We start from the raw sequence: 26,998 nt of genomic DNA, 5'->3' as shown, positions 1-26,998 counted from the left end.
CAGGGATTGTTAGCGAATTCTCATATTTTCCTACTATCTCAACTGAAACCCAGCGTTTCTAAACCCCAGTTCGATCAGGAATCCGAAGGTCAGGGGTTGTTAAAGTGTCTATGAAGCGAAAATTGTCTTTAGGTAGTTACAGAATTTACCCTTTCAAACACGGGATTTCAAAGTTTGAGATTGCTGGGGTACAATCCTTTTCGGCGGCAAGAACGGAATGAAAGTAAACAAACTTTTGGCATCAACGTGACGTCACAACTTGGAATTCAGCATAAAACTCGACCCAGTCCCCTGACCATTTTTGAAAGCAAAATAGCCCAACTTTGAGCGTTTGTAAAATCTACAAGTTTTACCCCAGTACTCTAAAACTTCGGAATCGTATATGCTAATGTGCAAATTTTATAACTACATAAAAACAATTTTCGCTTCATAGGCACTTTAAGTGTCCACCTCGCGCTAAACAAATTTTTTTTTTTGGAGTGAGATTTTCTCAGCTTCAATAACATGTAGGTGGCAGTACATGGCAATAAATTGATTTTGAGTTGAGTAGTTACAGGAGCTTATGACATAAGGTCCTGGTAGTTACAACTGCGAGGTTCTTTCTTCTATTTATCTTTCACCCTCAGTTCAAATATATGTTTTATATATCCATATTCATTGGTTGTGTTTGTATTGACTATTAATGGTAGATAAACTACTGATCACGTGATTATATGCTGCATCTTGGGCCTGTTCTCTTAACTACGCCAACGCCAACATGTGATCAATAAACACCTATAAATAAATAGCTGTCTGAGTATTTAACAAATTTTAACAAAATTTACCACGTAAAATAACCCAATTTGATCAAAAACTAGGGATAGCTTTTTACAGATAATGCACAACGTTTGCCAAATGGGCGAATCAAAAGAAGATGGGGTTTCCTCTCTTGGCTAATTCACTATACGGCCGATATTTGGGCTAAAAAAATTATCTGTCTTCAGGACCAAGGTTATAAAGAGGAAAAAATACTATAACGGGTTTTAAGGTCTTCTCATTAAAATTTTAAAAATACATGGATTGCTAAGATAGCAAGTTATAACGGAAGGTTTACCATTTAATTTGTTAAAAAATAAGTGTGTGAGATTATTAAGACGAGGAGCCTTCCTATATGAAACTTTGGCCAACTCTCCTCTCCTCTAACCGGGTTAATGTGTATTCACCTTTAACAGCTTTCAGCCTAAAATAGTTCTTAATGAAAAGCTGGTTACGGCAGAAACAAAGACCTTTTTACTACTTGTGTACCAAGCTTGAAAAATCATCTTGGGAGCGGACCTCTTGAATTGTGAAAAACTATATTTATTTTCCGGGCTCGCATAAACAAGTTAAACAGGTTAGGAAGAAATGACAATATTCGTGATTTCGTGACCTCAGCGGAACGTTACTGAAGACAAAGGGTTTTAACCTTTTGGGACAGCCTGTATTATTTAGTCACGACATAAACAATAGGCCTTTTATATGGGGTGAGTTTTAAAGGATCAAATTTTACTGGCAAGTCTCCAAAGGCTTCGTATTTCTCTACTGTCTCGCTGAACGAGAACGAAGTTCAAAGAAATTGTGAAGTTTCACTGAGAAATGGCTGATGCTTCAAGCTCTTCCAAATCCTATCGAATTCGCGATTTTCTTCCATCCGTGAAACCATCCTTTCTTTCGTTAATCTTAATATTCGTTTGTGGAAATCTCTGGCTGAAGAATGAAGCAACAAATGGTCGATTGTCAGCACTGGAAAATCAGTTAACGATCATACCACGAGACGACCTTGCTAACACTGGCTCACAGCGGAAAACGAATCACGAAGGAACGACCTCTAAACCATCATCAAACTCTGTGGAATTATTTGTAAAGAAGGCCCAAGTAAACGACACAAAACGTCTTGATCATCCTCCAGGTAAGAATTTTACAATGTAATTCGATTCCAGGCTTACTGTAGTCATATCTGTAAATAATACCTCCTTCCACAAACTGTACTTGTTCCCTGCTAGTATAAAAGATAAACTAGTAGTAATCACAGATTATTGGAGTGCGTTCGATTCCTTACAAAGGACAAAACTTAGGTATGGTAGGCACTTTCCTGTTCGTTTTAATTTGACTTATTTCGTTCGTTTTACTCTTTATGCAACTTTTCTTTATTGCAATAATCATCATGTTCACAGAATATTTGAAGTTTCCTTTCCAAATTAATAACCACAGTTTTACTGCTGGTTACCCAGCCTGAATAAAGCAAAGTTAATGGGCAAATAAAAATCTTAACTTTGAGGGTGAAGAAACATCTGGAGCGTGAGGGATTATTTCACTCTTCCACCCTGAAGCTACGAGATTAGGGGCAAACCCGAGTACTTGACAGATCTGACAGAGAAAAATTATAATTAAGGTTGCATGACATTTGCAAAATATTTTCGTAACGTCTTTAATCATTGAAGAACGTACTTTAACACAACACGGTATACTTTTACTTCTACTTGCTACTACTATTTACTAACAACAAGATTTCAAGGTATTTCTTATACGCTACGCGAAAATCCCGCTGCTATGAAGCGATAAACATTTTGAATTTGGAGATCGAATTAGCATATTGGAGGTCTTGATCTCCATCGGATAACCAAATGCGCGTGTACAAGCATAAAAATCTAACTCAGAGATAAAAATACTACCGCTGGCGATCGACTATATATTTCCATTTGCTACTAAATCTTACTATTTATTAGCTACTAGAAAGGTATTTTTTATACTTAACGCGAAATTCCCGCCTCTAGGAAGCGATAAACATTTTTCAGGTTGGGATCTAATTAGCATTTTGACAGTCTAATCTGATCTCAGACAACTCACCCAAGTATAAAAATCTATTGCTCGAAACCTCAAGAATTCAGAGAGATGAAAGTGTTACTGAGACGGTACACTATTTGCTTTTACTTGCTACTACTCTTTACTTGCAAAAAGAAAGATATTTTTGATACTCTACGCGAAAATTTTGCTGCTGTGAAGCAATAAACATTCTGGATGTAAGCTTACTCTACGCGAAAATCCCACCGCCATGAAGCGATAAACATTTTGAATGTTCCGATCTAATTAGCAAATTGAAAGCCTTGTACAAGCATAAAAAATTATTATAGAAACCTCATGAATTCAGAGGGAGAAAAACTGTGCTACCGCATTGTTCATCGCAAATGATCCCATGTATGTCCTTGTTCGTCGAAGAGTGAAAGAAACAAAACCTCTAAACTTGAGTTGTGAGACGAACACGGTCTGCTGGCCGCTTTACACAAACTCCAGCGAAGCACGAAACAGAATGCTTTGCGCAACGAAATTGTGACGTCACTCAAAATGGCGCTGAAAAGGTGAACGGCCGATCGAACGAAAAAACACGGGTCAGCTTTCGCTTGGGATGCACAGGATACCTACGCGATCACAGGCAGCCCAGAAGATTAGGAAGCGTTCTTCCTTCGTCGAACGCAACAACGTCCTTTTTCAGAGTGTTTTGGTCTAACATTTTGACTAAAACTTACAGCATTGCTTATGCCGTAGTTTTCAACGCCCGCACTGCATGATTTACCAGTTTATTTGCAGCTCCTAGATATAGTCCTATTGCGTCTTAGATTTGAGGCGATTCCTTTGAAATAAATTTCAAACGCATCATTTTTTTTATCTTCTGTTGTGTCCTATCGTGTGGTGCTTCGAAATATTTTCGCGTTCAAAAGATTGGCTCGTCTTGCCGCCGTAAAAGATACGATCCAATGAAGTTACCCCATAATTTCTTGCAATGTGTCTGATTATCACTAATATGAGTTTATTTAATATCCATGGGCCTATTGATTGCAGAATCAGTTCTTGTTACCTCTTTTGGAAACAGGGATTATATAGGTAAAGTATAAGTTCAAGCACTGATAGTTTTACATGCAATATGTTAGGCATGAGAGACAATTGATTGAAAATTTTCTTGCTCGCCAGGTCACGAGTTTATACCCGTAAGTTAAGTGATAGGCAGTGCGTGTTTCTAGCGATAAGCCAAATTTGTGACAATCAGTTTGGATAATATCCCTTCAAGAAAAAAGATGATTTCTAAGCTAAAAAAAATTGATTTAGAATCGCGTTTACGGCAAACGGCAAACATGAGATTCGCTTTTATGTTTTCGTGAAAAATTTACTGAACAGAAACGCAAAACTTAACCTAATTTCACTGAAAAACTGAAAACTGCGAGCGGGAAATGTCGATAAAACATGGTCACGTGGACATTTCTGCCATTTGCTTTTCGTCGTAAACAGAATTCGTAATCTTTCTATTAATTGACTGAGGTTAGCCGGTCAAGGAAAACCTGTCATTTCGAATCTGAGCATGCGCTAATAACTCAAGAAATTATGTGTATGAGGTGTTTACTGATAAATATGATCCTTAAAGACGGTGCCTCCTTTTGTCATTGCGCATACGTTCTGCGCATCTCTGGAAGGTCCCAGAAACTCGGGTTTCTTAACGGCGCTGCCTGCTAAAACAAAGTAATTTGCGCGGTTTATAACTACGCGGGAAGAGTAGACCCTGGCAAGGGTCAGTGGAATCCAAAAAGAAAATTAGGAATAACTACGCATTTTTAAAGAAATAACTAGGTAAGTCTCAATTATGCAAAAAGTTCCATACATTGCTTTTAAACGCTTTGTGGAATTATTGTTGCTTAATTATCTCTGAAAAAATGTGTGGTTACCCCCAATTTTCTGTTTGGATCCCAACAGTCCCTGCTAAGAACTGCTTTTGGCACATAGTCATAAGCCTTGCAAAATATTTCTGTATTAGAACGCACCTTCTTCCCTAAAAGACAATTATATTCATTTCTTTCCCTGAAGCCAGAAAAATCTCTCAAGAACCATCAATGAATGAAGGTGTAAGAAAGCGGAGACAGGCTTTGAAGAATACTTCAGATATCATCTCTATGCGCGTAGTCCGTCAAGAAATTGCCAAGATGTTTGAACAACTCATGCCCATGAAGTACTGCAAGTCGAGTGAAAAAGTCTGCCCTGCAGGTCCCCCCGGACGTCCTGGGCCAAGAGGTGAACAAGGACCGCGTGGCAGAAGGGGACCGAAAGGAACCAAGGGAAAAAGGGGAACGCAAGGCGCCATGGGACCACCAGGAAAATCTGGAAAATTAGGAATGACTGGGCCTGCTGGACAGAGAGGAGAGAAAGGAAATACGGGTGCGCCAGGACCACAAGGTATGCCGGGACCGCCTGGTAGACCTGGAGAATCGATATCGGCCCCGCACGTGATGTTATCACCTTCTGAACAGACTCGAGATGAAAAAGGAAATGCGGCTTTTCATTGCACTGTTGGTGGGAATCCTGCCCCTAGAGTCGAATGGCGATTTAAAGGCAGGAACGTTTTGTCAGGAGCGAAGTATTCATTCAAAGATGATGGAACTCTTACAATAAGACACTTGAATTACCGTGATTCTGGGCAATACACTTGTGTTGCAAGTAATATTCTTGGATCGTCTGAAGTCCCTGGCAATTTGAAAGTTCGAGGTGAGGACAAACAGTACTTTAATAAACTGCGATTTAATCAATGTGAACACAATTTCTATTCCTTTTAAATTCAGGTCCAAACAATCAGTTGTGATTTATTTCAAATTTCAAAAGTATTAAAAGTGTTGTGATTATTAAAAAAAAAAAAAAACTTTTAATGAGAATGAAGCGATGTGCTATTTCAACAGTGACACAGGCGCACTAGGGGAAAAGAAATCCGAATTCTCCCCGATAAGAATTGAACCTATGACCTTCCAATTGACTATTTCAGATTGTCTACCACTGAGCTATAGGAGACTTGTTTAGTGGCCTAGCTCGCACGAGTCTGAGTTGTTCACAGCCCTAATAAGTTAATCCTGGGTTACTATGAAGTTTCAGTCCTTTTCAATCACTAGTCAATGAAGATTCTTCAAAGAGATTTTTAACTTAAGCTATTATTCACCGTTAGCTTAAGATTAACGTTTTAAAACATTTTTAAGGAGGGAGATGGAAACCTCGGTTAATTTTTAATCTGGGATTAGCGTTAATCGGCTTTCAAATATCCAGGCCCTGCTTATCTTCTGTAGTTCAGTTGTAGAGCATCTGAACTGGTAATCGGACGGAAAGGAAATAATTCGTACAGGCAAGTCAGATTATTGGTATTGGGGTTTTCTTATCATTGATTGAGAAAGTGGCGCCAACTTTACTTACCAATCACAGAGCGTAATAAAGCAAAACTAAAGAAAATTATAACCGCCTTTACTAAGAATAACTACTTTTTAATTAGCTGGCTCCAAAGAAAAAGAAAATTATATTCCTCACTAACGCGGTGACGAGCAAACTGACCATATAGAACTAGAAAGATTCTGTTCACTGTAAAAAGAACTGAGCTTTGCTAATTATTAAGTTAAGTTAATCAATGTCATTCACACTTTCCATTGGTGGGGTGAACTTAAGGCGATGAATTTTATTTTGCACTTTTTGGAATAGAAATGTGAAGTAACTTACAATCAATCACATCTATTTAGCCCCACCTATCTTCACGAAAGTTCCTCGAGCACTTGCTACACCAAAGGAGACCTTCACTCTTCAGGAAACTTGCCAAGCCGAGGGTTTTCCGCCTCCCAGGTTACACTGGATCAGACTAAGAATGCCTTTGCCCGCAGGAAAGACTGAAGTAAACGAAGGCAACCTGACCATCAGGAACTTGAGCCCAGCTGACAGTGGTTTGTATGAATGTGTGGCAACGAACAGTGTGGGAACAAAAAAGGCTACAATGAACCTGGTAGTGCAATTAGGTTTGTACCTTTATTCGAGAACTTAAGCAACGACGATGCCGCAAAACAATAGAGTGCAATTGTTTGCCGTCCTCAGCAAAACAATAACGTGAAATGATTATATTTAAGGTTTTGCGGGAAACGTGAGCACACGACTGTGAATTTTCCGTTCTCTTTCTTAACTCGAACGCCATGCCTACCAATCTGGTTCCTAGGTAGTTTACTTTTTTTTGTGCAAGATGGATGAGTTGAAGTAATCGCTTAGTAGCACAAATATATAAGGAAGTTATGTTTTCAAGTGACGTTTTCCTTGTCAGCGCCGTTGTCGTTGCTTAAGGTCCCTTTATCTACGAATCGACACGTTTTGCTTGACTCTTTCACCAAGAAGTGATATACTGACTTAATCTATTCAAATGCATCTTTAATGAAGACCGAAACCGCGATATATGAGCAAACGTTTTAACTTTTTTATAAAAATTCTCTGGGAATAATTTAGTGTGATTGATCCATGCCAGTGACTTTGGTCTTATCATGGCAAACCACAGTTTGACAGGTGGTTTTTTTCAGAAATTGGAGTATTCCTTTTTTATGAACGAACATTCCATCTCTTCCATGAACGTTTTTAAATCACTTCAGTGTTCTTCTATTAGTTTTCACCACTCTTTGGACATGTTTGTGTAAAGTTTTGTGGAAATCCAAGATGTCGGATCCAAGATGGCCAACGTTTTTATAATCATGACCCAATTACCACTTCATATAACGTTACTCGTTAAGAAACTTGAAGGAATTACCTTTCGACGTAGCATTTAATCTCTTTTCATAGTAACAGTTTCATTGAAACACTTCCGGAGTTATGCACATGCATTACACATTTTTTCCGTACTTTGCAAAACAACAACAAGCAATGGCCAGGTTTGGGGAAACAATAACACAGGATGAAAAAACACCTTTTCCTTTTTTTTTTTTTTTTGTAGACGTAAACGAGTGCTCCAGTAATCCTTGCCTTAACGGTGGAACATGTACTGATACTCGCAATGGTTTCACGTGCACTTGCGGAGCATTTGTCACTGGCATGCGTTGCGAGTCCGTCCTTGGTAAGTATCGTGAAATGGAGAGGGCAAGCTCAGATCTTTTAGAAACGTGTAGTTTAGGTACACGGCATCAATTGTAGGACGTACTTACTAGGACTAACAGTAAGACAAAGTTGCCATCTGACGTTCATCGAACCAAGGCCAAGATAAGACGCACGTTCTCTTTCTTTTCAGTGGCCCTGTATACCTACAATAAAAGTTTGAAACCAAGACGAAAAAAAAGTAGAAAATTAGAAAATATACGGAGTTTACAATTTACAGAATTCAACAGTAGTTACAATAGCTGAAAAACAAAAAAATAAGAAACAAGTCACACTGTATTACTGTTGAAGGCGATCAGTTTAAACCAGCTTAAGGTCTCTTTTTGCAAATGCGAATCGGGATACTGTCACAGAGATTAGCATCGTCGACTGAAACGGTCGACCTTCGTCGACCTTCCGCCCTCAGACTCACTATTGTGTAATGGACATGCTAAATTGTAACTATCATGCCGGCTGCCTATGGCCTGTCAGGTTCCCGAAGATCTTTATTCCGGTCATTGTTATTACCATTTATCTTTCTTTTCCTTCATAGGCCCGGAATGCACCTCTTACACTGTGGACAAGCAAGCAGACCGCAGCGTAACCATGCAGGCGTCGACAAATGTAACAACGCACTTGTGACAGCCTTTTACCGCTTTAATGGCACTGCGGGCTCCAAAATGCCAACCTCTTGCGTGCCATCTAACAATTGTAACACAGCTGCAACGGGTTGGCTCAATGGAACTCACCCCACTCCAAAGGATGGAGTCGTTAACAGAATAGTGTGTTTTAACTGGAACAGCAACTGCTGCAATTGGCAGGTGTCAATCAAAGTTAAAAACTGTGGATTGTTTTATGTGTACAGACTGATGAAACCACCACCTGGCTGCCAACTTCGTTACTGTGTCACTAAGTGAACGTGATAACTCATGTCCACTGTTTACCGCCAAGAATGAAAAGAAAAAACACTTACCTGGAAGAATATTTGGCAACAGACAACACCGTACTGTGTCGTAGCTTTTGAACATCTCAAAACGTAGAGCCACTTTGCAACGAATTAAAAAGAGCGCCATCAGAAAGCAATGGGGTACAGGAGCGCTCATTTTATTTGAATTTAAGACTCCGTGACTTTTTGATAAAGTCCTTAAAAGAATTTCATCTACAGACTCAATAGATCAGCTATATGTGCCATAAGTGGACTTCTTATAGCGTTGAAGGTGACCGACGAGCTGGCTAAAGAGTCGCTTAACTAGACTCCGCGAAAACGGCCTTTAATTTAGTTAGAACCAGCCTGATACCATATGAAGGTGCGGTTCAGCTGCTTTCATTTGAATGCACACACCTTAAGATTTCCACAAGGTCTAACAAAAGGCACTTAGAAACACTAGAAACTATTATGCGAATCCAAAAGCCAAAATCACACAAGTCTGTGCCAGTAGGTAGATTTCTCATCTTGGTTATCTAAAGAAAACCATTCTGATACTCATGTGCAATGACGTAATGCAAAAGTTAAAAAGACGGTGTTAAAGGGGCGATCTCATAGGGATTACTGCGTTGTTGTTGTTGTTTTTGTTGTTTGTTTGTTTGTTTTTTTGCTAAATTATGTTGAAATACCTTACAATAAATAATTCCTTCAGTTTTACACGAAGTGATTCTAGTTCAATAATGAGCCAGCCATTGAAAAATATTGAAAGAAAGGACGCTTTACAAACTGGTATTATCATCATCATTTTAAAAACTTTTTCAATTAGTTTGACATCCGTTTTCATTCGTGGTGTAAAACTTGTATGAGTAGTTTCAGTGCAGTAGACGAGTCGTTTCAAAGAAAACAACTATTAGGTTAAGGCTGCCAAAGGATAGAAAGATAAAAACTTATACAATTGTTTAGTCTTGCACTTTGCCTTCACTGAGTTAACGCGAAGAACACTTCTTTGTCCCACGCGGCAAACTGTTGACTTGTAAGCAGTAAAAAGAGTACCATTTCACACTTGAGCGAGACTGATTTTTAAGAAAAGTCAATAAAGAAGTAGTAATAATTGGATTTCCGAGCCCCTAGACTTGAGAATTTTCTTGGGGATCAAGTCCCCAGACCCCCATAGACGCTAGCGCCTAGCAGTTGTCTCGCCTGTCCTGGAAGTCTGGCTAAGGTCCTACTGTACACACGACCCAAGAGTTGACACAAGACTAGTGCCTGACTACTTTGTTAAATGTGTTTTTCTTATTATCATTGTAATTGTAGTGACGAATGAATTAAACTAAACTAAAGTAAAGATTCGGTGTTAGCACGAGTCACCCAAACTCAGGGAGTGTTTACATGACCTTTGTAGTGTCTTCCGATAATTTGAGCGTCGCGCGTTGCGTAACAGTGTAAAATATAAGGTTCTATGAGACAATTTAACAATGGTTTGTATGAGTTAATGCAAAGGTTTAGGAAAACGCGAAAAAAGTTGTCCGTCTTTTCTATTTATTGTGACCAAATTGTTTTCTATGTATTTGATGGCAAGCTTATCATGTTTTGACAAACACAAAAGCTTTCAACAGACACACGTCTGTTAAAACTTGTTTTCTAAAGACTGATGACCTACTTTTATTCCTTTACAATTTGGCTTTCTCCTTCTCTAGCTGCTAAACTACTTAGCTGAGGCTGGTAGCTTGGGCCATGTTCGGAAAGGCATTATTCGGCTCAGAAATTTGGATTATTTCAATTGTGCCAAAAGGAGTGGAGCCTGTGACCTTCCGGTGACTAGCTCACGCTCAGATACTCTAATCTACAACTGAGCTGTAGGAGACTCGTGGGAGCTAGGCCATTAAACTAGGTTCCCGTTACAAACATCCTGCCCACTGCTAGGATTTGAATATCGATGAGTGACAGATTGGTGACGGTTCCTTTCTGTTCGTTAAAACAAACAGAGTGGGAGTGAAAATGTATCTGGCCATCGTCAATTCCAAGCTCGTATCGGTTGCCCGAGCAAAACAAATATAAAAAAACTATTAACAATCTAGGATTAGTAAAGTGCGTTCGATCTCATGGGCGAACCTTGAGAGCTCAGTTGGTAGAGCACTGCACCGGCATCGCAGAGTTCATGGGTTCGAATCCAATTCAAAACTGAAATTTTTTTTCAGGCTGTCTTTTCGCAACTGCTGAAGTTATGAAAATAACTGCGAGGGTCTTTCCTCTATATAATGATTTATGATCCGGAGATTGTAGATTTCACACATAACTCAGACCATAGCTATTCTCACTGGGGGTCGCCAAGCACAAACGCCCCCTATTTCAATGGGACATGTGAATTCAAAATTCCGGCGCGTCTGTGGATCCCCCGGAGAACCGGTTGTGCATAATATTTACAAGTTTAGTATAAATAGGCCTGTTTAATCCTGTTTATTTCTCTCTTCGTTAAAACGGACACAAGTTATCAGGTTGTCGCCCCGCCCTCCTCCCCGCAGAGATGGCCCACTTTTGTGCCTGAGCTCCCGCTCCTTTCCGCCTCCGGGCTCGCCTCGTTCCCATAACTTATCTCAATCTGGGGCCTTTGGGAGTGGGGACTCTCTGGTGATCATGAGAATTTATTACTATGATCAATCGACAGTCAACGAATAAATATTTAAGAGCAGATCATGACGCAAGTCCACAATTTACTAATTTATCGATATTAGAGAAATTATGACAAATTTGTCTTTCGCTCGCATTATATATTCTCTTTAATTACCGCATGCGACTCTTTAAACTGACGGGTGCGTACCTAAATTGTTCCTATAAAGCTAACAAATGTCGCAGGATAGACATTCACATTACATAAAATGATAATAGCGCGCTAGGCCCGAAAGAATCCACTCTGCTTTAAAACGCGTACAGATTCACAGGCAAATTTTCCTCAGGAGAACATCCAGTTGGAATTTAATTGCGAATTTCAACGCGATCATCAGCGAACCGGCAGTGGATATCTCGTGCTAGTTTGCCCTTGAGTTTCTGTCAGAAACACCATGTCAATTGATAAACAGTATTTTAAAAGTCCATAAATACGAGCCTTGACACATTTGATCTAGTATTATCAGCTGAGTTCAATATGACCGAGTTATGGAAATATTAACATCTGAATTTGGCTGGAAAATATGCAGGCGAAGAATGGATAAAATTAATATAAATATATGAAACATATATTTGAACTGCGGGTAAAAGATTAAATAGAAGAATAAGTTCGTAATATATCCGTAAAGTTCATTTAATCATCTTTCACGGGTACATTACGAACTGACATTATTACCAAAATTGCATGTTCATTTAATCATCCTTCACGGGTATATTACGAACCCACATGCATTATTACCAAAATTTCATATTCATTTCGAAAACTCATTTATAATTCATAAGCCCATTGACCTATCAAATGGTCGATAAAACATCAAGTGCAGTGGTTTTTAAACCGGATAAAACCTCCTCCTTATTAGTATGCGGTGTTTAATGTTTTTCTCGTGTTCTTATTTCCAACGTTTTCAAAAGCGTCATTGTTATGATCTCTCTTGACACACGCTTCAGTTCCAGGAATGTTTTTGAAGCCGTTCAAAAAACTCGAAGCACGTGTTTTATCGGGTCTAAAACCACGAGGCGCACCCGATAAAACACTGCTGCTGGTGTTTTAAATATTACTTAATCATCCTTCATGAGTATATTACGAATTCACATTAGGTGGCTTCACACTAGAGCTTGTAAGTATAATCTAAGTGCACTTGAAACCTACTTCGAGTGTGAAGGGGCAAAACCTACAACTTGAACTTTACTTAGTGACCATGGAAACGTTCGTAGTTCAAAGAAGCCGAAGTACGCCGCCAAGTATGGCCAACACCACACTTGAGAACGTACTTGACCAATAGGAAAAGGGAAACCAATTGAAAGCCACGTGCTGCGGTGCCAGAACAGATAAACATTTTGCCGTGAACTAAAATCAATCAAAAGAAATCAAAATGGATGGCTGGAGATACGCCTCGCAGTTTGAGGACTCCGCGTACCAAATCACACAAAGCGTTGAACGTTGGACGAGTCACGCGGAAATGCATTTTCCAAAGCGGATCCATGTCGCGGTTAGCTAAAAGTAGTCTAAACCAATTTTGTGGACGAGGCCATGCCCAAACCTTGTGGCGATTTCTTTGCCGAAAACCACGTTGCTGAACCATTCTCCAGTGAACACAGAAGATATCGCCTGTTCTTTTGTGTTGTCGCCAAGTTCTCGTAAACAATGAAGTACCTATGCATTTCCTGTGATGTTAAAACTCCCTGAGTTAAAATTAAAGACAAAAAAAAGAGTATAGAGCATCAAACGTTTTTCCGTTGCAAAGGCTCCATGATTTTCCGGCGAGCAATCGCATTTCTGATTTTACCGCGAAAGATGATTGACAGCTTGTGCTTCAAGTGTATACTTTGTTACCAGGTGTGAAGCCAAGTTTTCTAAAGTGCGACTTGAGATTTTCAAGTGCACTTGAATCAAGTGCCTACTTGAAACTAACTTAGTTTGTAGTGTGAAGCCAACAATTATGACCACCCGCAGTTCAAATATATGTTTCATATATTCATATTCAAATTCGTATTCATAACTGATTGTCGAACGCTTGATCATGTGAGAAACATTTTCAGCAAACTTTCAGCAGCTTCAGTTTTAATTCGGTCCAAACTTGCAGCCTTACCAGTTTTGTTCTCGTTTCATTACAGACTCATACACGCCGCTACATAAATGTATTCGGGTATTCTATCTTGTATAAGTTGTAAGATTGCATAAAAAATACTGAAAAGTGTCAGAACTGTTTAAAAATCCAAAGACGTTTCGGGAATATAACCACTAATACAATTGCAAGTTTCACGCATTATTAACGAACTTTCCGTTCACCGTTTTTTCCATCTTGTTTCTTGAGTCTCTGAGCGCTTGAGCACCGTTTTATAAACAAGAAAGCTTATTTGAAATCGCAGAGAAATATCTCTGTAAATAAAGGAATTACCAACATTAAGAATTCAAAGATAAAGAATACCGCAAATGATAAAGGATGGCCTTACCAATTAAATCTGCCGCTTTTTCAATGTTTTCCCGTGCAGCTGGCAGTTCAATTGCTGTGAGATCTGAGCTAATTGATCGCAAACAAAAATACAAAGCTAGCCGGCAAGGGGTGGCTGTCTCAGAACATCATTGGGAAGTCATCTCACTTCACCGAAGAATGGCGGGTCGTTTACTCGCCTTTCTACATTTGCTGCTAGTGTGTGTCGTTTGGGGAGCTTGGCTCCGCTGCATTAAAGGTACCTATAAAGTTAAAAGTATGATAAAATAGTAGAAACAGCAGCAATTTACATGCAACTATAGCTTAACTTAAAAAAACCCGAATTATTGATTTGTACGTAAGCAGAGTTTGACTGTGTTTCGTGTGAGTCCATGTTGTTATGTAAATGCATTTTGTTTTACTGTGCTTTTATTCGGGAATAAATTAAAAGGGAAAAATGAATAAGGGGTTAGAAACTACAAATGGAAGGTGCTTTCAGATTAATTAAATATTTATCACAGAATTGTCGGCAAACGTTCGAAATATTTCTTGTAGTACTAGCGCGCGCTTAAATGAGCTCCCCTTTTTAAGTAAGAAGTTAGAAAATTCTTAATAATTGTTAAAGCACAAGCAATGGTTAAGGTAAACGCGAAAAGAGTTGTCCGCGGCTTCTCTATTTATTGTGCAAAAACATGCCCAAATTGTTTTCTATGTATTTGATGGTAAATTTACCATGTTTTGATATTTGACAAACACAAAAGCTTTCAAAAGGCACGCGTCTCTTAAAACTTGTTTTCTAAAGACTGCTGACATACTTTTCTTCCCGGCTTTTCAATTTAGCTATCTCGGCTTCTCTAGCTGCTAAACTACTTAGAGGCTGGTAGCTTGGGCCATGTTCGGAAAGACAATTCTCGGCTCAGAAAAGAAAAATTAGCGTTTTCCTTAGCGAAAGGTCACCTCAGACATTCAGAACGCTGAAAATTTAACCATCTTTGCTGTCGGAGGAGAAATACGCCGTTAAAAGAGCAAGAAAAGGCCAGCTGGTATTTTCGCAAACAGCAGCTCTTAAATTCGAGAAATAACGAGCCATTGCGTAAAATGTTCTTAACTTAAATTTTGAGGAATTCGAACAGATTAAACTGCGTTAGTTTACACAAATTTCCCTTTAAAAAGGCTATATAGGTTGATTGCATTGTCCCCATGTTTGTGCCAAAAAAAAAAAAAAAAGAAAAATTTGCTCACATAGTTTGCATAAAACTGGAAGTTAACTCCCAGAGGAGAAAAGTCTTATTGTTCCACACCACCAACATGGTTGCAATACGGGAAGTCAAATTTTACCTCTTTTGGTTTTAACGCTGTCATTGGGTGGCCCTGATTAATACAATTTCTTGGTAAAACATTTATGAATTAAGGGAGAGTTCGGCTGCCGAATCCACACCAGCAGACGGTCATTCTTTCTGTAGATTCTCCATTTCAGGTTAACCGTTTCTACTTTAAATATCGACAACAACGCTAGATGAAATCGCTTTCTTGAATATAAAAACGTTTCAAAGTATACATAGTTTTCAAACGTTTTTGTAACTGGCGGCGAGATGGAAGACGCAATATTTTATTGAGATGCGCAAATAAAACGAAAACATTTTCAGCTAACTACCTTAGCCTAAGAGCTTCCTGTCTCAATTTTGGACTTGCGTCAGAAGCTGTTGCCAAACAATGATTATTGCACACACGTAATTGCCGATTGTAATTAGCTTCTTTCATTGATCTGTGTATTCAGCTGCCGTTTATCTCGTGTGATAATGAAATTTTTTTTTTTTAAAGCCAGCCAGCACTTGCAAGGGAAAGCATCCACTATTTGTACGTATTAGCGAATCCGGAGGGGGCGGTGAGGGGGGGGGGGGGGGGGCACCATTCTAATAGGTTTGAAAGAGCTCTTGTCGGGCAATTACATGAGGTTTACCGGCCGAGGGAGAAACGTGATATGGTGCCTTGCCTTTGCGACCAATTTACGGCGGAGCAGACGAACCGCTTTTAGCCGCATTGCATATTACCTGTTTTCAATTTAAGGTGGCTTATTTGGGTTTTTACTTATAATATGGCGCGCGCTTTGTTGCATATCGAAAGCCAGTTTTCTCTTGTTTTCTTTCTACCAATTCATTGAAATCACCCAAAATATAAAAATCAAGAAAAAAAACTGTGTCCTCGAACCCTCGCTGGTAAAAATAATGCCTTTAGTCTCGAGTTAAAACTACTCAAAAACAGGCGTTTGTTATACAATATATTAGGCTCTGACTTTATATTTTTCCATTCCCTTCTGTGAAATCTTCTGAAATTCTTACAGCGGATAGAAACTCGTCAGAAGAACCTATTAAGGGCTAAATAAGGTAGGGATAACAAAGACAGAGTCTTTTCTTTTTGCAAATTTGTGGTTTTTACCGCTGTGAAAATCGAGCACTGATTAGAGCAAATTATTTGAAACCTCTGTCCCACTTCTCTGTGAAACTTTTGTTTCAGGAACATTTCATAACGATGCGATGTTAAGACAAATCACCGCAGTCATGATAAATAAGATTCAAAAGAGTGAACTGATAAACTCCAAAACTGAGTGGAATTATGCCAGCATCCCAATGGCTGTTACAACGGCATAGGGAATGGACATTTATAAAGTCGAACTACGGAAATGACGAAATGGAGCAAATATTGCGCAGAACTGTGTTACTGCTTATTTTCTTTCATCATCATCATCATCATCATCAATCTTTATTTACCCTCGGTTTGTAGAGTAGCTTAGTGCAGCTAATATCTCCGAGCATTTTACCACCCAACCATGATAATATACGCACAAAGACCATACCACAACACCGGGAACAACGTCCCCTACTCTTTGCGAACAGTGAGTGGGTTCTTTAACGTCCCACAGAGTTATTTACAAACAAGGTTTGTGAGACGGGGCCTACGGTTTATCGTCCTTATCCGAGAAGACTAGGAAGTCGTAACCATTTGCAGATGTCAGAGCAAAGGCAGCACTTTCTCCTCAGTTATTTAAAGACCCTGAGTGTTGGTCCGGCCGGGGTTTGAACCCGCGACCTCCTGCACGGTAGTCCGGTACTCTACCAACTGAGCTAACCGGTCGGCGGTATCTTTGATGTGATTTATTTGATGTGATTTATTATTAATTTCTTCGTTTATTTATTTGTTTCTTTGTCTATTTTTTTATTTTTATTTATTTATTTATTTTTCATTTTATTTTGTTTACATCAAAATTGATGTTGTAAGTTACCGGACAACCAGGGTTATTTTCCCATATTTTTACATGAAGTAGTTTCAAATTCAAAATGAACATGGCAACCAACCAACGAGGTCTTCCGACGAAACTAGTTTTGTAGTCGCATATACAAATGAGGTTTTTCCTGATCAACATTCTGTGTCAGTTATTGGGAAATTTCACCGAAGAAAACGAGAGAAATCCAGATGAAAGTTTACCTTTTCACGGAGAATAGGAACTGCTCGTCATAATTTCGTGAAATTGGACAAAAATAGTAGTCGTCTAAAAGCGTTACTCGCCTACAAACAAAAACCCACATTTCACAGAGGGTATCTTCAAAAAACATTAATGTGCAAAGTCAATATTTACATGAGATCTCTCTGTCAAAATTACATGATAACAGTGTCACTTTGTCAGTATTTTGTCAGTTTTTCTGGAGCCAAAGAATGGAAAAAAATCAAGCGAGTGCATTTTCTAAAAATTAAGGAAAACTATTATTTGCGGACGGTTAATAGCTCGCTGCGTTGCTATAACAACGGCATCTCGCTCAACAACAAGTATCAAAATTTATTCCTTCTTAGTTAGTCTTGCACCATGCTAATTTCGGGTACCCAGAGGTACGTAGTTTGCAAATAACGGTTACCAACGCATGTGTACTAGAAAACTGTGTTCGGCCACCCTAAGGGCTAAGTTTAATTAAAAGTATGACACCAGTTGGAATAATTTATGAAACATACCTCCTTAGATAAAGTTTGACTAAAGTAAGTTTGTCTCCAGTATTCATGTTTAATATTTTAAACTTACAGTCAATCCCCATCACGCATGACCAGTATTTTTGAAATTTGAACTGAGTTTTGAAATTTAAATTCAGTTGTCCGAGCAAAACAAACATAAAAAGAAAATAAAAACGCGATTTATGACTGAAAATTAATTATATTCTTTGTGTTGAAGGTGACTGTGGAGAGATTCGACGGATAAAGTTTTATCCACCGGACAACGGCCGTTATCTTGCGGGTCACGTATTTTTAAATCTCTCTATCGGAATACACAGACAATGTGAAGAAAAATGTCTTCTGGAGAGTCAGTGTGTCTCAGTCAACATTGGTCCACCAAGTAACGATAAATTCGTTTGCGAATTAAGCAATTCAGACCACGTGCAGCATCCACAAGACTTAAAACTACGACGTGACTGGATCTACAGAGGAATAGAGGTATAAACAACAAATACGTTTGTAACAGTAATGTTGGTTATATATGACAATGATGAAGGAACCTTTTTCTTTCCTATCAGATATTTATATTGCCTGAATTATGATGTTACAGTGGTTATTTAAAGTTATAAATTAATCTTCCTTTCATTACCTTTGTGAGTAAATGGATTTTCTTGAACCAAAATTAAAGGACTCCTCCGGCCTAGAGGACAAGATATAGTTCCGGGGAGTAAATATTAAGTGGTCGGATAATGGGAAACATACTGTAACAAAGACGCTATTGTTTGGTTTTATCCAGTTGGTCTGCTAACATTGAAATCATAATTATAAAATATGCTTCCTCCAAAAATCATTCTGCTTGAGCTACGTCACAGAATGGGACTGCTTCTTTCTATGCAGAATCTTTGCGTCAGTAATCCTTGTGTGAACAACGTAAAATGCCTTATGGGATTTACAAACAAGAAATACCTGTGTGTTTGCAAGACTGGCTTTACAGGAGAAAACTGTGAAAACGGTAAGTACAATCCAAATGTTTTATTAACACAATTTTCTCTCAATTGTAGGCATACTACTTCACTTGTATTAGTAAACATAAATAAACGCTAAGGCGAGTCAAAGCTTCTTCATTATATTGAAATAGAACTTTTATATGGTAAGTGAATGCTAATCACGGGACTGTGGTGTTTGTTAAGAACTATGGCTATACCATTAAGGGCTATCTCTATCACTGACCATTACTGGAATTTGCGATTACAGTTCACCTCCGTTTTTGGCTAGTACGTTCATGCTTTCATTTCTGTGTGCATTATTCTACCATTATTCAGATATCGATGAATGCAGCAATGGCAGCCATAACTGCAGCAAGAATGCAACGTGTATAAATACCGCTGGCCACTTTAACTGCAGTTGCAAGGCAGGATACAGCGGTGATGGTCACGTGTGTTCAGGTATAATAAGTCCTTCTACGTAGTTATATGGGTGGTTTACTTATCTTTTGGCTCATCATGTGATTTCTATTTGCATTATTCTCTTATTATTTAGATGTCAATGAATGCAGCAGATGCAGCCATATATAACTTTTTTGTATCACTATTCTGTGTTCTTCTGTTAGTTTTCACTACTCTTTGGTCAATTTTTGTGGCTTTGTCAAGTTTTGTGGAAATCCAGAAAAACCAAGATGTCGGATCCAAGATGGCCACCTTTTTTTGAAAAAATCATGACCTAATTTCCACGTCATATGATGTTACCCGTTGAGAAACTTTAAGGAATTTTCTTTGGACGCATCATACAACTCTTGTCATAGTTGTGGCACTCTCGGAGTTATCAAAGGGAGGGTCGCAATTCTTACTTCTTCCGTCACCCTCAGAAGACGAAAGGCCCGACCTAGATTTGGTTAAACAAGCATCACATTTTTATTTCACCCTCTAAATCAGTCTTTAACCATGTGTTATCCTAGGCGTTTAAACAATGGGGAGCAAAAGGTAACAACTGAATAAAATATTTAGAAGCGCTTTGAAGGAGGGCGTGGGCAAACATCAGCCGTTCTTATGCGTCTTCCGGATTACAAAACTTTTTCCTGGTCTGTCACCTCTTTCTCAATCTGAGTTTCCGCCACGACAGTCTATAGTTTACTATCCGGCTATACTTAGTATAAATCTACTAGTGTTCTTTCACGAATGCCGTTCTCTGATTGGCTACGCTACTCGCTATCTATTCTGTGATAGATATATAGTGAGTAGCGGTATTCAACAAAATGGCGGCCGCTTCGTCGCGTTTTCGAAGTGTCTGCGATGAGGAAATAGATAATTTACTTGTTTAGTTTTGACCGACTAGTAGATTTATACTAAAACAATTAGATTATTCGCTGTCGATTTCTATACGTGATAGCTGATTCGGGCTGCGCCCTCATCAGCTATCACGCGATAGAAATCTCGAGCTCATAATCTAATTGTTAATTAGAAACATAGACTATATAACATAGAGACCCAAAGTAGACACGAATGCGACGGCAGTGAGAATGTTGATAAACAAGCGGTTAAATGATTAGACTTAAAGGGACTATGTCATACCAGGCGCATATTCGCGTTGATGAGAAGCACTGAAATCGTTGGCCCAACAATTTTTCAAATACCGTCGGAGAGTTCAGGAAGCTGTTTTCACTTGTTTCAACTGCGTTCATCATCGAAAGTTAACTGATTTTTTTTATTTACAAACGTTAGTAATTATAGAAGCTGTTTGTTGCGATATTTTTGAAAGTTTTTGCAATGGCGAAAAAGCAAAAATCTCGCGACGAGTTGTAAGCAAATTAGTCTCAACCAGACTCTACTGCGCGTGTGCCACAGCTGACATAGTCCCTTTAATGCATTTTAATGCATTTTCAAAACAGTTTAAACATGCATTACAATTTTTGTTTTCTTTCTTCGCAAAACAACAATTGAAATGGCCAGGTTTGGGGAAACGAGAACACAGGATAAATAAATAAATAAATAAATAAATAAATAAATAAATAAATAAATAAAAAGACCCCTTCTTTTTGCTATAGCCGAATGTTCCAGTAATCCTTGCTTCAACGGTGGAACATGCATAGATATTCCCAATGGTTTCACGTGCACCTGCGGAGCATTTTTCACAGGCACGCGTTGCGAGTCCGTCCTTGGTAAGTAATGTAGAATGGAGAGGACAAGCTTTAGTCTTAAAGTGCCCATAACCCCAGAATTTCTTTTTCGCTTAAATAAATCTTTGCACCAGTTCGAAACGCATTGAGCCTTCAATTTTGCGCCTTTTTTCAACTAAATCTTGACTTTTTATAAGCTGTAAAAGTTACGAAATCTAGCCATCATCTGTCCACATGACCGAGCTGGTAAGGGAAATGGGTCTATTCCTTACATGACGTCACAAACTGCTTTGCATGCATTTTCACAAAGACTTCATACAATGCAAATCAGTTTGTGACGTCAAGTAAGGAATAGACCCATGCCCCTTACTAGCTCGGTCATGGGAGAGATGATGGCTAGATTTCGTAACTTTTACAGCCTATAAAAAGTCAAGATTTGGTTGAAAAAAGGCGCAAAAAGGCTCAATGCGTTTCGAACAGGTGCAAAGATTTATTTAAGTGAAAAATTTTTGGGGGGTTATGGGCACTTTAAACGTGAACTTTAGGTACACGTCATCAATTGTAAGGCGTACTTACTAGGACTAAGACAAAATTCCTCAAAGTTGCGAACTTACGTTCATCGAGCTACGACAAGACGTACGTTTGTTTTTCTACATTATGAACCAACTGTTTACTTCTAGGTGATTATATACATGTTTGTGGTATCATCATGATTATCATCACCATCATCATCTGAGAAAAGGGTATAAAAGTTTAAAATTAGTTGCAGTAGTAAGTGCTTAAGTAAGCAAGTAAGTAGATACGTAACAATTTTAATTTATGTAAACAGGGTGGTATATGCTAGTGTAAACGGATGAACCAGTGGCCCTGTATATCTACAATAAAAGTTAGAAACCAAGACGAAAGAAAATATAGAAAATTAGAAAATATACGTAGTTTACAGTTTACAGAATTCAACAGTAGTTACAATAACTGAAAAGTTAAAAGTAAGAAACAAGTCACACTATATTACTGGCAGAAATATTTTTTGAAGGCGTTTTTCTCTTTTTACGAATGCGAATCGGGATACTGTTACAGAGTCTAGCATCGTCAACTTGGAAAGCCCTTCCGCCCTCAGCTTCACTATTGTATAATGGACATGCTAGATTGTAACTGTCATGCTGGCTGGCCATGGCCTTGCAAGTTCCAAGATCTCTATTCCGGTCATTGTTATTACCATTAATATTTCCTTTCCTTCACAGGCCCGGAATGCACCTCTTACATTGTGAACAAGCAAGCAGACCGCAGCGTAACACATGCAGGCGGCAACAAATGTGACAGCGCACTTGCGACAGCCTGGTACCGCTTTAATGGCACTGCGGGCTCCAAAATGCCCACCTCTTGCGTGCCACCTAACAAGTGTAACACACTTGTAACGGGTTGGCTCGATGGAACTCATCCCACCCCACAGGATGGAGTCGTTAACAGAGGAGTGTGTTTTAGCTGGATGGGCAACTGCTGCAATTGGCAGGTGTCAATCAAAGTTAAAAACTGTGGATTGTTTTATGTGTACAGACTAACGAGACCACCAAACTGCATCTATCGATACTGTGTCACTAAGTGAACGTGATAACTGATGTCCACTGTTAACCGCCAAGAATAAAAAGCAAAAACACTCACCTGGAAACATATTTGGCAAAAGATAGCACCGTACTGTGTCGTAGCTTTTAAATATCTTTAAACCTTAAGCCACTTTGCAAAGCCGGAATAAAAAAGAGCACCATTAGGAAGCGCTGGGGTACAGAAGTGCTCATTTCATTTGAATTTAAGACACCGTTATTTTTGGTAAAGTCCGTGAAAGGATTTTATCCACAGACTCAATAGATCAGTTATACGTGCCACACGTGGACTTCTTATGGCGTTGAAGGTGACCGACGAGCTGGTGAAAACGGCCTTTAATTTAGTTAGAACCAGCCCGATACCATATGAAGGTGCCGTTCAGTTGCTTTCATTTGAATGCACACACCTTAAGATTTCCACAAGGTCATAAACAAAAGGCACTTAGAAACACTAGAAACTATTATGCGAATTCAAAAGCTAAAATCACACAAGTCTCAGTGCTGCAGAAGGCTGATTTCTCATCTTGGTTATCTAAAGAAAACCATTCTGATACTCTTGCGCAATGACGTAATGCAAAAGTCAAAAAGACGGTGTTAAAGGGGCGATGTCATGGGGATTACTGCGTTTTGTTGTTGTTTGTTTGTTTGTTTTTCTGCTAAGTTATGTTGAAATATCTTGCAATTGCTTCAGTTGTACACGAAGTGATTCTAGTTCAATAATGAGCAAATCAAGTGAAGAATATTGAAAGAAGGAACGCTCTGCAAACAGGCCGGTTACCATCATCATTTTGAAAACTTTTTCAATTAGTTTGACATCCATTTTTATCCGTGGTCTAAAACTTCTATGAATAGTTTCAGTGCACTAGAAGATTCGTTTAAAAAAAAAACAACTATTAGTTTTAGGCTGCCAATTGATAAAAAGATAAAATCTTATGAAATTGTTTAGTCTTGCACTTTTCCTTCACTGAGTTAACGCGAAGAACACTTATTTGTCCCCCGCGGCAAACTGTTGACTTGTTAGCAGTAAAAAGGCTATACCATTTCACACTTGAGCGAGACTGATTTTTTAAGAATGTCAATAAAGAAGTAATAATAATTGCATTTCAGGGCTTCTAGACCTAAAAATTTTTTGGGGGATCATGTCCGCAGACCTCCATAGACGCTAGCGCCTTCGGCGCTCGTAGCAGTTGTCACGCCTATCCTAGAAGTCTGGCTAAGGTCCTACTGGAGACAAGACCCGAGGGTTGACACAAGACTAGTGCCTGACTGCCTCGTTAAATGCGTTTTCTCTTATTATCATTGTAATTGTAGTGACAAATGCATTAAACTAAACCAGTAAAGTAAAGATTCGGTGTTAGCACAGATCACCCAAACTCAGGGAGTGTTTATATGACCTTTGTAATGACATTATAATTTTAGCGTCGCGATACCGTTGCGAAACAGTGTAAATTGTAACGTTTTATGTAAGAATTTGACAACGGTTTTGTATGAGTTATGCATGTATGAAAGGGAAAAAATAAATTAAAAATTCCCTACCTTGCGTCCGTGATTCACTCGACTGGGGACAGTTTACTGAGGATGGGGAACACAAAAAGAGTGCGAGAAAATCCTTCGGAAGACTGGGAATTCCCAGTATCAATGAACAAATTCTCCTATCTTGTCCCGATACTTTTCTTATAAAAGTACTGGGGAGAAGTTATTAAAATACCAAGAAAATTCACCTTAGGTGATCATATCCTTAATTCTCACGACGTCAGGGGTTGAATAAGCATTGATATTACAAGGAGAAATTTGATGCTGATCACTGTTAGGGCTTAAAGGATTAAGATGCTTTATACAATCGGACCCGGTTTAACAGGTATCCTGTGAAACAAGCACCTGACCAAACCGAGTCACCAGCACACCCCAGAGTTCACTTGGCCTAATTCCTAGGCTAGTTGCTACAACTTGTATTCATTATGGACAAACTCAAATTGGCATTCAAGTTGGGGCAACAAATCTCTCAAAGTGAATGTAAATATATGAAACTTATATTTTGAACCACCGATGAAAGATCAAATAGAGGAAAGATCCTCGCAGTCAGTACGCAACGCAAGCAGCTGCGAAAAGGTTAAAGCAAATCAACATATTTCAGCTTTAAGAGCACCTTCGCAAAATCTTTGCGCGCGTGGTCAGGCCTGCGATATTTGAATTCATGATAGGGCGTGCCCTTTCAGTCGACGCGTACAAAGCTTTTGTATTATTTTTGGCACTTGTAATTTGTAGTGTTTTGTTTCCAATTAAAGTGTGGAATTCATAAATTACTTTGCTTAACTAAACGCAAGTCCGTAAAGTTTAAGTACTTGCATGACACGCGAGACCTTAAGTTTGTAGAAAAAAATCACAAAAATTTCAAAACGTTGTAGTTTTGTTGTAGTCACAAAGTGTAGACTTACTGCTTAGGCTGAGCGAAAGTCGCCTTATGTATAGGCTTTTCGCCTCACGCTGGCGACGACTTAAGGTATTGATCAGATAATGGTACATTTCCACCCCTTGTTTCCTGAAAACTCGTGTGAATTGTTCAGACACGCCTTGAACAAAGGGAAGTGGGACACTGTATTTGGATCCGCCACGCTTGACTTTATCGTTATCCCTAGATTTCTGGATCACTCTGTGGAGGATGTCGAAAATCCAGGGTCTGTAATTATTTTCCAGGAGGACTTATTTGAGGTGGTCTATCTCCGTTTCCTTGTCCTGGTCATGTGCGATTACCTTCTGAGCATAATGTAAAATGGATGTGATAACTGATCTCTTGTAAGAAAGTTGGCGGTTAGGATCAAGGTTCAGGTATAGATCTGAGTGGGTGATCTTGGTTGTACCATCCTCCTTGATGAGAATGAGAAAAAGCGCCTGTACTCGAGGAGAGTTCTCGACATAGAGCATGGAACATTTACACCTTTGGTCTTCACTACAACCGGCGGAATGGGCAATGAATGCTTGAGACACCATAGTCGATTAGCGGAGCTGATTGCTATCAAGAAAGGAGAGCAATATGCCAAAACGATGTCATGGATCAGAAGCCGAATTTCATTCGCACTGTTAAGGTCTGCACTCGTCTGTCTGAGAGGTTCTAGGCAAGACACTATGAGGTAAGAGAGCGAATCCCCCATACATGCCCCTCTCCCTATGAAAATTTTTTCAATCTATTTTTGTTTGCATTGCTACTTTAATGTCGACATCTTATTGGTCAGTTAGAGTAACGTCATTTGATTTTGAACTCAATGGCGGATTATAACTTCCCAAAATAGCATAGCGCGAACTAAAAAAAGATTGAAAATAATTATGATGGGGCACAGGGATTCGCTCTCTTACCTCACAGTCTCTTGTTCTAGGACATGCACATTACGAAGAATTCAATGTGACATCAAGAACGCGGACATTGACATTGAAACTGCAGAAGGGGCCATTTGAGAGATGCTTTTTTTGTTTTTGTTTTTTTTTTTTCTTTTTGCCAAGTGGAGCTGATTTTAAAATGCCAATTTTATTTTTTTTTAAAAACTTTATGATATTTGTTTCTCTTTTTTTTTTCACAAAAACATTATGCCTGAAAGTCAATTTTTTTTAGCAATCGAACATTAAAAAAAAAATAACTAAAATTGTGCTTGATAGTAGTCTCTTTTCTTAATCGAAATAAATTGTAAATAGGTTTTTAATAGCTCTTTTTTATACACTTTAAACGTGTAAAAAGCAATTTGTGTGGAATATTTTAATAAAGCTATATATATTTATATTAATTAATTAATTAATTTATTTATTTATAGTAATAATAATAATAATAATGATGATGATGATTATTATTACAATTATTATTATTATTATTATTATTATTATTATTATTATTTTTATAATGGCAGTAAAAACTTTTGGATGCCCAGATATCCTAAACAATGATTGGGCAGCCAGCCGTAGCCAATCAATGCAACGACCAAAGTCCTTTCAATTAAAATCCTAACTCCTAATCATAAAGATCCTAGTAAAAAGCATTTACTATCCTCAATCTAAATATTAAAACTTCTGTTCCTCACTATTGTTATTATTATTATTATTATTATTATTATTATTATTATTATTATTATTATTATTATTACTATTATTATTATTATTATTATTATTATTATTATTATTATTAAAATCGTGTCACATGTACAGGTAAAACATTACTTGTGTAGCGGCGGCTTCATATCACCTGCAGTATTATTTTCTCTGGAAGTGGCCCGACGTAAATTGCATTATTATTTTTTACAACTGCCCCCTACTTGCGGCTCTCTTCAACTACTTGACGCGTGCAAACCTGTGCACGGAAGCACAGCAGTTTGTAGACTTGCATTGGCCGGAATCC

At 38.5% G+C, this 26,998-nt stretch overlaps 1 protein-coding gene and 1 pseudogene across 2 annotated transcripts; both read left to right on the top strand.

The window, feature by feature from the left end:
• The first annotated feature begins 1,500 nt into the window (after positions 1–1,500).
• On the top strand, positions 1,501–24,155 carry LOC146462925 (uncharacterized; annotated as a pseudogene). Its single transcript, XR_014857025.1, has 6 exons — positions 1,501–1,927; positions 4,870–5,544; positions 6,552–6,821; positions 7,775–7,894; positions 8,465–9,346; positions 23,131–24,155. The product of XR_014857025.1 is annotated as an uncharacterized LOC146462925 (transcript).
• Positions 14,064–22,763, top strand: LOC146462926 (uromodulin-like). The gene is made up of 6 exons (XM_085085188.1): positions 14,064–14,191; positions 18,149–18,408; positions 18,808–18,922; positions 19,233–19,355; positions 20,951–21,064; positions 22,264–22,763. Exons 1-6 carry the CDS (start codon positions 14,113–14,115, stop codon positions 22,623–22,625), a joined length of 1,053 nt encoding a protein of 350 aa, XP_084941314.1. The 5' UTR covers positions 14,064–14,112; the 3' UTR covers positions 22,626–22,763.
• Positions 24,156–26,998: the final 2,843 nt, after the last annotated feature.

Source organism: Pavona decussata, unplaced genomic scaffold, assembly GCF_977016875.1.
Source record: "Pavona decussata unplaced genomic scaffold, jaPavDecu1.1 SCAFFOLD_184, whole genome shotgun sequence".
Classification (NCBI taxonomy): Eukaryota; Metazoa; Cnidaria; class Anthozoa; order Scleractinia; family Agariciidae; genus Pavona; species Pavona decussata.
Note: the sequence above shows the minus strand (reverse complement) of the source record. Positions and strands in the feature narration are given on the sequence as shown.